At 39.6% G+C, this 12,946-nt stretch overlaps 1 protein-coding gene across 1 annotated transcript in view; it reads left to right on the top strand.

Moving 5' to 3' along the window:
• col6a3 (collagen, type VI, alpha 3) overlaps positions 1–12,946 on the top strand; it is a 37,117-nt gene that overhangs the window by 19,647 nt on the left and 4,524 nt on the right. The window contains 22 exon segments of the mRNA XM_028590488.1: positions 366–431; positions 520–573; positions 674–709; positions 812–874; positions 1,142–1,204; positions 1,494–1,556; positions 1,822–1,884; positions 2,429–2,479; positions 2,917–2,952; positions 3,088–3,150; positions 3,285–3,347; positions 3,636–3,668; positions 3,778–3,814; positions 3,933–3,944; positions 4,047–4,540; positions 4,697–4,799; positions 5,346–6,047; positions 6,176–6,278; positions 6,374–6,429; positions 7,323–7,583; positions 9,377–9,463; positions 10,668–10,853. Coding sequence (XP_028446289.1) covers positions 366–431; positions 520–573; positions 674–709; positions 812–874; positions 1,142–1,204; positions 1,494–1,556; positions 1,822–1,884; positions 2,429–2,479; positions 2,917–2,952; positions 3,088–3,150; positions 3,285–3,347; positions 3,636–3,668; positions 3,778–3,814; positions 3,933–3,944; positions 4,047–4,540; positions 4,697–4,799; positions 5,346–6,047; positions 6,176–6,278; positions 6,374–6,429; positions 7,323–7,583; positions 9,377–9,463; positions 10,668–10,853 — 2,695 coding nt within the window.

Below are 12,946 nucleotides of genomic sequence, written 5' to 3' on the forward strand. Positions count from 1 at the left end.
AGTTACCCTTTAACTAATTAAATTAAAATAAAATTATACTTAATATCTAAGTTAACCATTTTTATTTCTCTACTAAACTAAATTACTGTCCGTTTAATTGCCTAATTACTTACTTTCACACAAATTTATAAAGGGACTAACTTGTTTTAATCCCTTATTCTTACAACATGGCTACACTTGAATGGTCACTGTTCTAATGACCTAGGCTTTCAACAGTGGTAAGACATTGCAGGGTTTGATAATTGTGAATGCGATTGTATACATTGCAATTGCTCTCCCAGGCAGTTTGTATACATTAGAATGTGTTCTTGGTCAGTGTTTCAATGTGTTTGAAAGTAGCTGAAAAAGTGACATCTATCTAACAGGGTACAAGTGGACGAGATAACAACATCCCAGGACCTAAAGGAGACCCTGGTGATGCCGGACCACCGGTAAAAAAATTCCTGTCAATGCATTTTCAACATGAAATTTTGTTTGTATGCACTTGTTTTACGGGAGATATCTGCCCTGAAATGACAGGGAGCGCCTGGTGAAGATGGAAAAAAGGGGGGCCCTGGTGAAGTCGGAAGAAAGGTAAACAAGTTTGCCATATCTTCATTATATTTAAAAGACAATGACTTAATTAACACAGTTTTTTGTTAATCAAGACTTATTTCTAATCACACTTTATTAGGGAGCTATTGGCAGAAGAGGCACGCCTGGACAGGCTGTAAGTCTCTTTTTGGTGATAACATACATAGTTTAATGCTTATTGCAGTAATTCTTCTAATGGCAGTGATCCATTCATCTTGCTGCTTGCATGTCATTAAAGGGAATTCCCGGAAAGCCAGGAGAGGAAGGTGTTAAGGGAGAGCCTGGTATTGGAGGATCTAGAGTAAGTTTGTCATTCTTTTCAGGGTATTTGGCAGATTAGTCAATCTAAAGATGCACTTGCCAAAACATGTTTTATAGTGGATGTTGTCATTACTGGTAATACTTTTCTTGGCAGCATTAGCAATCTGACAGATTGTTTTGACTGGACTGTGACTGGTGTATTTATATGTCTAGTCAAGTGTGTTCATTCTTAACTTGTTGGATGGAGGTACAGCTCTATTATGCAAGAAACTGGTGCATCATCCATGTCTGGTTTGTCTTTTTTAAGGGTCCATCCGGGCCAATTGGTGTACCAGGACCAAGAGGAGAAGATGGAAACCCAGGGCCCAGGGTGAGTGAACTTATTTTATAGAATACAATCTGTTGCTATGTCTGTAACATATTGCAAACATATTCATTCAAGTCAAGTGAAATATAATAATGGATCACAATTAAAACCAGCATCAATTTAAATGATAAAATGCAAATAGGGAACACAGACAATCCTTATTTCACAAACAAGCAATAACTACTGTCTACCACACATTGCTATTGTAATGGTATACTGGTTTTACTGACTGAAAGTGTGCACAATACACTTAATTTTGAGAAAAGGTATGTCCTAATGTTTTGTTTTCTAGGGTCCCGGAGGGAGCTCAGGTACCGCTGGAGAAAAGGGTAGAAGAGGAACTCTCGGACGCAAGGTACTGAGTGGAACATAATGTTGCCTGGCTAATGTACTTCTAACAGGCTTGTTTCATTTATACACACAATTGCCTAAGCCTAGCTTTCTCACATTACTGGACACACGTGTAGTCTATTAGAACAAACATAAAAGCACGAGAAAACATTGAGTCTCTGTTTGAGAAATATTTCACTCTTAATTTGAACCCTTTATTCTCTTTGAATCTTTAACTATTTCTGTCTGTGTGTTATCCTCTGTTTCTGGCTATCTCTCTGCCTTTTTAGGGAGAGCCAGGAGATCCAGGACCTAAGGGTGCTATTGGACCTCTTGGTCCCCGTGGAGAGCCTGTAAGAATTAAACCACCTCTTCTTTGCATTTACTGTTGTGTAAAACTGGGTAGAAGAAATTAGCAAAATAAGAACTTTCAAATCTCTGAGATATCAGACGCACATGGTTTGTGTTCTTGTTTATGAAACCAAATGTCTATACTTTATAGTACAGTAGATTGTTATTACATTATCAATAATTGTCCTTGTAAAAGATAACGCCTTGAAAGAAGAAGTTCTGCCTCAGGCTGCAAGTTAAAGAGGCATATTCTTTGCATCACTGCCATGTGTGGTTAAAGGAAGACTTATGTTGCTGTGTCTTTTGCATCTAGAAATGTATGTTGAATGGTTTTAATTGAGAAATGTTTTTTTTTGCTGAAAGGATCCTAATCCTTGTGTTTTGACTTGTATTAGTATCCATTGCTTAGTATCACATAACAAAACTTATGTTGACAAGAAGGGGTAAGGGTTGCTTTCTTTCTTGTTACTACGAAGTATATGTATAGCACATTACAAATAAAACTAGGCTAATTGGTCGAGCATTCTTTTCATGTCTGTTTGATAGGGTGAGGATGGTAGAGATGGGTTTGGCGTTGAAGGTCCTAAAGGAAGAAAGGCAAGTGAATTTTGTCTTCTAACAATATATAGGTATGTATGGTAATCACAAGTTAACGTGAAAATCTGATTTAGCCTCGACTATCCAGGGATATTTTACAAATTGGATTAAGTGAATGTTTAAATCACACTACAGAAATGAAAAGAAGGATAAGAAGAAGAAGTAACAAACCTGTTAGTCTAACTACTGTTGTCATTTAAGACATTTGAAGTCCTTTCCTAAACACACAAATTAAATCCCTTCTGTGATGCTGAATAGCACTGTAAAGAATGCCATGGCTCAGGCCCATTTAAAGATACAATTATCAGTGAACCACTATTACAAATCTAAAGACAAATCAACTTTTACACTCATTCAATTGTAGAATAATGATAATAATAATTAATAATAATGTAATAATGATAATACTTAAAATATGAATGCATTTTCCTCTATAGGGTGATGAGGGCTTCCCAGGATTCCCAGGACCAAAGGTAATGGAAAACATTGACTTCTCAAGTGCAATTTCAACAGAGGTTTCAAATTATAGCGTTACGCTGTACACTCTGGCAAATGGGCCTTCCTTTTGCGGTCGGTTATTTGTATTCTCTTTACTTCCATTATTTCAGGGAGCGGCTGGTGACCCTGGCACCAAGGGTGGACCTGGACGCAGAGGAAATCATGGACAGAGGGTAAGTTTCCAGACCCCACTTAGATTAAGTCACACTGAACATTCATTTTTAAATGTGACATACAGTATGGTATAACACTTTCACTTTCACATTATCACTGGACACATATGTATTTGTCTCTCTATTCTTTCCAGGGTGTCTCTGGAAATATTGGTACACCTGGACAGAAGGGAGAGGTTGGATATCCTGGGCCTGATGTAAGTAACATAAAACTATACCCTTTGCTTATAAACAAAGTAAACTCACACAAAACGTTTAAATTAAGTCCGTAGCAGAATATCTGTCAATTTACAATATACATTATCTTACTTGGTCTGTTGTTTTAATTTTGTCTTCTCGTGAATCCTCACTGCACAATGTAATACTGTTAATTTTGTAACATGATTTCACAAAAATAATCGTGCTTTACATGCAATACAAAAATTAAAGTCCTTTTTATCGTTGGCCATGTCCAGCTGTTAACCCAAATGTTTTTATTCCCATAGGGTGAGAAAGGACCAAGAGGACCTGGTGTTGTGGTATGCACCCAAATATCAAACTATACAAAATTGTATTGAATGAACAGAGCAAAATTCTACTCTGGTGCCTGTGATTAAAATCTTACTCCAAATGTATCTTTGTCCTTAGCAATGTGACCTGGTTAAGAAGATCAGAGAAAATTGTCGTAAGTATGATTCAATAAGTACCAATAATGTCATTCCATGACAACAATAATAAGCATTCTAAGTGTGTTACGTACTACAGAAAATGTCTTGTGTTTTTTCTTCCTTTTATTCTACCAGCTTGCTGTTATGGTAAGTACAAAAAAAATACTTTTTATTACATAATTACAGTTTGATAATGTACTGTACGCACTACTATAAAAAGAACAAAATCCTCCATGTGTACACCATTAGGTCAGCAGGAATGCCCGCTCTACCCCACTGAGCTGGCCTTTGCCCTGGATACCTCTCAAGATGTTGACAGCCCAGCCTTCAACAATATGCGTGACACAGTCCTGCGCCTAGTCAGAGACATCACCATCTCAGAGAGTAACTGTCCAAGAGGAGCTCGTGTTGCTATAGCCCTTTACAATGAAGAAGTGACCACTGAGGTCCGGTTTGCTGAAGCAAAGAAGAAACGTGCCCTGGTGCAGCACATCGAGGGACTGCAGACCCTGCAAAACCGCAAGCCGCGCAGCTTGGACACGTCCATGAGCTTTGTGGCCCAAAACATCTTTAAGCGAGTGCGCAGTGGCTTCCTAATGAGGAAGGTGGCCATCTTCTTTGTTGGTGGGGCAGTCAGTAAGCCACAACTAATTACTACTGCTGCTCTTCGCCTCCATAATGCTGGAATTGCCTCTCTGTTCTTGGTTAAGCGTGAGGACAGAATACTCAGACAAGCACTGCAGGTAAAACAAAGAAAAAACTAAAAAATATTTCTTACAAAGAACTTTGCAGCACATACAGTACCTTTCTAATGTATATTTGCAGCGTCTGTTTCGAAAGAAATTAAATGACAGTGTAGATTGTATTTTGATTACTTTTGGCTCTTTTTTGTACACCAGGTCAACAACACAGCACTGGGCCAGGTAATTGTCCTCCCAAATCCTGGAAGTGCACAGTACAATTCAGTCATCCAAAAGGTGATGAACTGCCATGTCTGCCTAGGTAAGACTTCTGTGTTTGTGCATTAATAATGACATTACATTCTTATTGTTTATTATTATTATTTTTTTTTTTCCCTCATAAATGTGAAATACAGGAAATGAACGAGCATAATTTTTTAACTTTGAATACAAATTGAAGTTCTTTGAGGTTATTAATGAAATTGTAATAATATTGTGCCTCCTAATCTTTAGCTCAAATCCAAGGATATGGTGGACTTGGTTGAAATGTGAAAGAACGACAATGGAGAAAAAAAACAACTAATGAATCACTAAATTCTCTTTACCTGCCAAGTATGCGGGTAGCCGGATTGATAGTTTCCCTACCGATGGCAATATTCAACCACATTTGCTGTGTGGTTGGGTGTTATTTTCAGGTCTTGAATAGCCTTAATCATAGTATAGTTTAACCTTGTGTGGAATCACCATTGTACAAAAGAATCCACAGGCACTAACAGTACAGTGACTGGGCAGAATCCAAGTACATCTTTTGATGATCATAAATAAATTGCATTTGCATTAACGTAACATATGTGTGTTTGTTTTTCAGATGTCTGCTCTCCGGACCAAATATGTGACTATGTGCCCCCATTGGCCAGCCGAGATAGGAGGTCTTCTACCACAGACGTGGACATCGACATGGTTTTCGTCATGGACAGCTCTGAGTCGACATACCCAACCGTCTTTACCGAGATTAAGCGCTACATAGCGCACATAGTGGAGCAGCTACAAGTCTCTTCAAATCCAACATCATCCATTCACCACGCCAGAGTGGCTGTGATCCAGCAAGCACCTTACGAGTTCATCCACAACAAAACTGGCTCTCCCATTCATGTGGATATCGGTTTGACGGAGCACCACTCAGCTCAGGATATTGTCAAATTTCTGCTGGAGAAGACACCACAGTTAGAGGGTGGCCGCGCACTGGCAGCGGCTATCGAATCGACAGTGGAGCAAGTGTTTGAGAAGGCACCTGCCCAGCGTGACAGAAAAGTACTGATGCTCTTTGTAACAGGAAGTGTCGAAGAAGAAGAGGAGCAGCTGGTGCGTATCGCCACTGAGGTCAAGTGCAGAGGCTACTTCCTGGTCATCATGGGTGTGGGTAAAAGGTTGAGTGCTGGAGATGCTCGTGTCTTTTCAAGCATGGCCAGCGAGCCATCAGATGTCTTCTTCAAGCGGCTGGACAGCATCTCACACTTTTACGAAAAACACATACAGACCTTCGGCCAGCTGCTGCCGAAGTACATCAGCAGTAAGTTCAAGATAGTTATCTATTATATTGCCTTTTCACGCTTTTTTTTATTTACTATTTTAGACTTAATGGCAGTAATTAATCGGTTCAAATAAGTCTCTCTGAGTGACATCCTGTGTTCTTTTCAGTTGAAAATGCTTTCTACATGTCCCCTGAAGTATCCAAAAACTGCAAGTGGTTCCAGAGTGACCAGCCACTTAAAAACCCCTTTACATCATCACACCAACAGGAGTAACTATTATATTATATTTATATGCCCTATCGCTAGTTTGTTAATTTTTTGGGAAATTTATGGTTTTATTCACTATTTATGGGTACATTTGTAGGAAACATCAGAAACATCATGAAGACCACCAAGAAGTTCATCAAAGCAAGCACAAAGGTAAGTGTGGATGTATTAAAGTAAACTTAAAGGTCTTATATTGTGAAAAGTGAGATTTCAATGTATTTTTTTAATTAAAAACAGGTAGAGGTGCTATATAAATATGGTGTAAGTATCAAAATAGTCAATCTGCAAAGAAATGCACACAGCCCGTATTCAGAAACAGTGCCTTTAAACCATTGACTCTAAAAAAGGATGGACTCCACTTCCTCCCACTGTACAAAAGCAGAGCCAAAATATCCCGGATACGGGTGCGGCAATCTTGCAATTTTGAAGCCAGAGTCTGCGCAGTAGTGATGGGGAGGTGGAGCCGCGGTATCAACGACCCGCCCATACAACCGCCCGACAAATCACGAGTCAATCTCAGCTGTCAATCATGACATTTTACCTGTTTTTATAGCATCAAATAACAAATAAAAATCATACTTATATGAAAAATTGAACAAACCTCAGTGTGATAAGACCTATCTTAAATGACAGAAACCATCTTTGGAAAAAAATTATTTGAGATGTACTTTTTAGTTCGGCCCATGCCCTATCCGCTAACATTGGATGGGGTGGGGTTCATGATGCACCACCCCAACCGTTCCTCCATGCACTTGCTAGTAGCTCAAGGAGGACAGAGAGGACTATAAAACATGGACTCTTCAAAAGATTATCTTGAAGTTGTGTCCTCTTCGTCTCAAGAACTGAAATTTGCTGTTGTACTTTCTCAGCGTAAAGCACAGTGATGTAAAACACATTAATCGCCCGGACATGATAGTAACATGATCTTGGTAACACTAACATTTATTAACAACAGCTACAGGTCTGCTGTGGTTTTCTGCAAACTGTCAACATGACTTTAATTATGCAATGTCCTGCCTTGACATCACTTTATCTTACCCCTTCAGATGCAGATGAGCTGCACATCTCTAATGTCACCTCCACCAGCTTGAAATTGCGTTGGACCAACCCAGACTCCAAGCTCTTTGTCTACTTTGAGGTAGTGGTGACACGGTTGCACGACCATGCTCTGGTGCTGAAGACCAACGTGTCAGGCACAGAGCTTTCTGTGGACAACTTAGAGAGTGCTCAAACATATCATGCTGTGGTCACCGCTCACACTGCAGAGGGTGAAATTGTCTCCACTCGCAAAGGCATCATGACTACCAGTAAGTCCATAAACACATCTACAAAAATGTGTCGATATACGTTTTATCGCAGAAGATTACATATTATTTAAAGCAGCAATACGCAATATTTCCCCTTGACCAGGACACTAAAGATAGCAATATATTAAATATATTGGATGGCAGTAACTTGATCAATTTCCCTAGATAATAAGACTGATAAATACCTTGGTCCTTTTTATAATAATATTATGATTATTATAGTTTTGGGTGACTTGAAATTCAAATTGGATGATGTTTGTCATGTAAGGCCAATTTCCTGTTGCCAGCAGGGGGCGCTATAACCAAAAGTAAATTTTTGCTTATAGATGTCCTCAGGCCTGGACCCTTGTTAATCGTTTGAAATTTCGGCCAAATTGGACAACGAACACTCAAGTTACAACAACTTTGTTCATCGATACATGCTCAAAATGGCCACCACGCCATGCCCATACCATTAGACAAAAACTCAAGGTTTTCATTTTTTCATCATTAAGGTCTTGAGATGGCACAAAACAAATTTGAAGTCGATCAGATGAAATCTCAGGGAGGAGTTTGTTAAAGTATAGCACCTTGACTTTTAGGCCTAGTTCCTGTTGTCACTAGGGGGCGCTATAACTTTGAGTCTATCGGCCTGTATATGTCCTTAGGGTTGGACTCTTATGAATCCTGAAGAGTTTCGAGCCAATTGGACAATGAACACTCAATTTCTTTTTTATTGTGCATGTCTCAGGCTGTACCACCTAGTGTCATACAGTCTCTCCCCTGAGCTAGCTGCAACAGCCTGAAGTATGTAAAGTAAGATGTAAACAGTAGACAATAAGTATCCCACATCATCTCCAGACTCCATCTGGAACTTGTAAACAAAATAAGACAATCAGCTATAAAATACAGCATCTCTGTTCTCTGCAAAGACAAACTAAATTACCTGATTAATGCAACGTTATCACGACGTCTCCCGGCCATTTTTCACTGCAGAAAGCTGCTCCCTGCCTGGCTAAAGCTAATATAGTTAGCCTGAAGAAACAGAAAGGCGTGTGTCCCAACTAACGTTACGGTTCGGAGCCGCGACGCTGGAGCCGTTACACTAATCTACACAGCACTCTTATCCACCACTCTCTACTACTACTGGAACTGACTGGGAAACCAACGTTTTCCCAAACTTGCGATCTTAAAGAGGCCGGCGAGTCCTCCAACTCTATCTCTGACTCACTAAAACTGCAGACATAGGCGGAGAGCTTCAGAGCTAAGGCGGGGCTACAGATTAGGTGTCCCTAAAGAACCCGCGTAACTAACAGTAGTTCCGCATTACAGTAGTGCCACATGACATTAATTTGTATACCGTGTATTCTCTGTGTAAATTCATGCACCGAACCGTGACATCCGTACTGTTTTGGTTCAATACAAATACATGTACCCGTTCCATCCCTAATATGTGTACCAGATTTCGTAAGTCTACGTGAAACGTACTGCAGGGGCTCCATTTTTTTGTGTTTGTATGGAGCGCTAGCGAGCCATTTTTGAATGACCATTTACAAAACCATTAAAATATAAAATATTTTACCATGCCTGATGCGACTGCCAATTTTGGTGAGTTTTTGAGTATGTTAAGCCCATCAAAAAGGCGATTCATTTTGCGTAATAATAAGGCGTAATAATAATTCCTTCAGTTTCAATAGGGCCTTTGCCGCTGTCGGTGCACAGGCCCTTATAAATGCAACTAAAGCTAAGTTCAACTAAAATGAAAGATAAATATTGAACATTCTGTTTAATGACATATTGTTTCACTTTTACAGAAGCGGCAGAGCCTAAGCAAGAGCATAAACCAGTCAGGCAAGCCTCCAGTTTTGTAAATACTGAACCACTGGACAAACCAGAAACTGGTGAGTGACTGCGCATGCATTTATGCACTTGTGTTTGTTATGCATAAGCTATGACGTTTATTCTTCAATTTTGAACCTGCATAGCTTGTTATTTAGTAGAAAAAAAATTATGCTGTATTTGAACTTTCAGCACAAATCCATACAATATTTACTCTATATGCATTAATGTTCTTGTATTTGGTTGTTTCCTAGGCAGAATATTAGTCACATAAATAAAACCTGAAAGTAAATGATATGCTGTAATGCAGCCATATTTTAACTTGAATAATGAGCAAGTCACTAGTACATGCCAAAATATACTGTGGCTTACTCAACTGAGTCTTGTTTTGCTGTGTGTTATGACAAACAAACGAGTTGAGGTTGCACTGTATGTGCCATTTTGGAGAAAGATGCCTCTTAGAGGCGATGAAGAACACTTACACAGTGCATATTTGTTTTAGGAGTGAAGGCTTACAGCTGCTGCGTCTTAGAAAAGGCAACACTTAAGGCATAACTTAGACATGAGAACTCTATACTTGCTGTACATTCAGGAGAGTCTTTGAGGAGTCAAGCTTCCTCACCTGCCCAACTATCCAGTTATGATTATAAGAGTAGTAACTGTATTTTTTAAAGTCAGTGAGTGCTGTACTTTGATAACCTAGTGTGAGCAAGAACCTTTTAACTAGCACCCTGCACTTCACACAATGCTGTCCCAGAAATCCTTAACAAACAATGCGGCCAAGAATGAGGTGGATTTTGTCATAATTAGCTGTGATGAAGTATTTCTGGTGTCAATAACCTGGACCACACAGCCATGCACATCCTGGGTGACCAAAATGAACTAACAAAACAGTAGCTGTAGTTTTAACTAACTTTCAAATTTACCAATGGAAACCTACACTTACATGTAAACCTCTTTCTTTCTACTGACTGCTTGATTTTCAAATGTCCAAAATCCTAATAATGCAACAAACCTGAACCCTCGGGAAGTCATTTTGAATACATTTTCCTTCAGCACTAAGTCTCATTTGACCCCATTAGACCCTTTTAAAACACCCCATAACTTCTAATATGAATGTATCCATTACCAGCATCATCTTTAACAGCACACAGTAATCACTCAGTATGCCTCCTGAAGTTGTTATTTTAACTAACACATACTCATCTTCTCTCTCTGTCTGTCGTCCATCACTGCTGCTGTTCTTTTTCTTTTTGCATGTTCTAGTTATTGAATTTGCAGACCCATGCTCACTTGACTATGACCCTGGAATGCCGTGCAAAGACTATCAGGCTAAGTGGTTCTTTGACAGACAGAACGGGATCTGTACACAGTTCTGGTATGGAGGTTGTGAAGGCAATGAAAATAGGTTCGACACTGAGGCCCTCTGCCTGAAAAACTGCATGAGGTCAGGTAAGTTGCTGTCACTGCCAGGCCCCCTGAGGGAATGTTCCGCCCCCTGGTGTGATGGCATAATATATAATCACGCAGCATTTATGAGCTTCACCTGCAGATACCAAGCCCACAAATGACCGTTCGCTAAACCTCGCTCCACAACAATTGTCAAATTATAGCTTAGCAACCAGGCACGCCAGGCCTGTCAAGTTCTGGATTTTTCCACATGCTGAAATGGTGTGCATGGGAAATCACTACTATAAAAGCAAAAACAAAGTGGGAAAACTGTAAAGAATGAAAGGAACAGTGTGTTTATCTGATTTGCAAACACCAGCATGTAATGGCAAGTAAACTAGCTACCTATAGTAGTAATCTATATCTCCAGAGATAGGGGGCATGTAATCTAACCAATTGTAGAATAGATTACAGGAAATATCTGTTTGTGGCTGGAACAGGGTTAGGACGATATGGACTAAAAGTCCAGCAAGTGTTGTACTGTAACGTTATATGGCCAAAATAGTCTCGCTTTGCCAGACCCTCCTCCAAAGCGTGCTGAAGGAGGGTCTAGCATTCGGGGATGGGAGGAAAATGTGCTCTGGTTTATTGGCATTTCTTTAAACCAATCACAATTGCCTTGTGCGGTGCTAAGCACGGGAGAAAGGCTGCAGTGCCAGTGCAAAATAGGCTCAGAAGGAACTTGTTTTGGTGGAACATTTAAATGTACACATTTTTGGTGTACGTTTAAAAGTTGTTTTAGTCGTGCAACAGAAAACTCAGATTGGACAGATAGTCTAGCTAGCTGTCTGGATTTACCCTGCAGAGATCTGAGGAGCAGTTAACCATAGTCCTCAGAAATCTTTAAGAGTTTAAAATGCCAACACAAAAGGAAGCCCAAGGCAACGGATAGCCGGCCTAAAGAGTGAAATCCAGATTTTCCGGCGGGGACGGAGCAATCCCGGAAGTGGAACATCAAGGGTATAGACTATGACCAAAATAACTACTATTACTGCTGTGCACCTGTTGTGGAAGTCCCAGATACGACGAAAAACAAACAAACAGCGTCATGTCTGGATTAATAACATCTAGAGACGATGCGAATGACGCAAATGCCACATATTAACACGAATTTCCCGTCACGCCATTCGTGTCATTTGCACCACATTCACGTCTCTTTGCATTGGCTTTGTATGTAATCACGCCGCCAAAAAAGCAGTGGTGTGAATGTGCAATTACATTGTTTTTCTAAAAATATAAAACTGCATTTGCCAAACTCTTCAGTTGTTCTCCATCCCCAAAGGCTTTTCTCCTGAAAATCTACATGCAACAGTTGTCAACTCAGCTGACATAATCCATAGTGATTGGCTAGAAATGAGAAGCATGCTTTGCTTGCTTGTGTGCTAATTCAAGACACGTTTTCAAAATGACAGCAAATTGATCCTGCTATCATTGTAAACTGTGTAGTGTGAGACTGGTTTGACAGGCGTAGCAACAGTAATGGGGCAAGGCTTAGCAAACAGTTAATTAAATACACCCAATGTATATAAGCTGAAGGAATTTTACTCTTATGCCTGATATAAATTGATATCTTATATTGACAATATATTAAAATGTCTGTCACTGATCACATTCGCTATTGGGAAAATGTGGATTACATCTTAATACAGAAATTTGATGGGAAGTTAAGATGGCTATTTGTAACTCTCAGTTTGTGTTGATTCTAGCAGCCTCTTTGGACAAAAAGCGGTAGGGTTTTTACCACAGCTGCTGCCGTAAAGATCTTTTCTTTACGGTGCTGTACAGAGTTAGTGTTACCGGAAGGTCATATAGTTGCGATGAATGTTTTGCTCAGACAGAAAATCATTAATTTACAATAAGAGAATATGATACACATGCATCGTTGCATTTCAAGTGTTGCATGTGGTAACTTAGCCTGACTGTATTGTGAGCTAAACCGGGTACATTAATATAGCGCACTCATGAAATCCAAGAATGTTTTACACAAGTACAGGAGGACAAGGGAAAAGAAAATAGTAGGCCAACACAAACAGACTGAAAAGGAAATAATTTAATGTAGGCTACTGACTTACAACCACATCATGCATTGTCAAGTT

This window comes from Perca flavescens, chromosome 11, assembly GCF_004354835.1.
Source record: "Perca flavescens isolate YP-PL-M2 chromosome 11, PFLA_1.0, whole genome shotgun sequence".
In the NCBI taxonomy this organism is placed as follows: domain Eukaryota; kingdom Metazoa; phylum Chordata; class Actinopteri; order Perciformes; family Percidae; genus Perca; species Perca flavescens.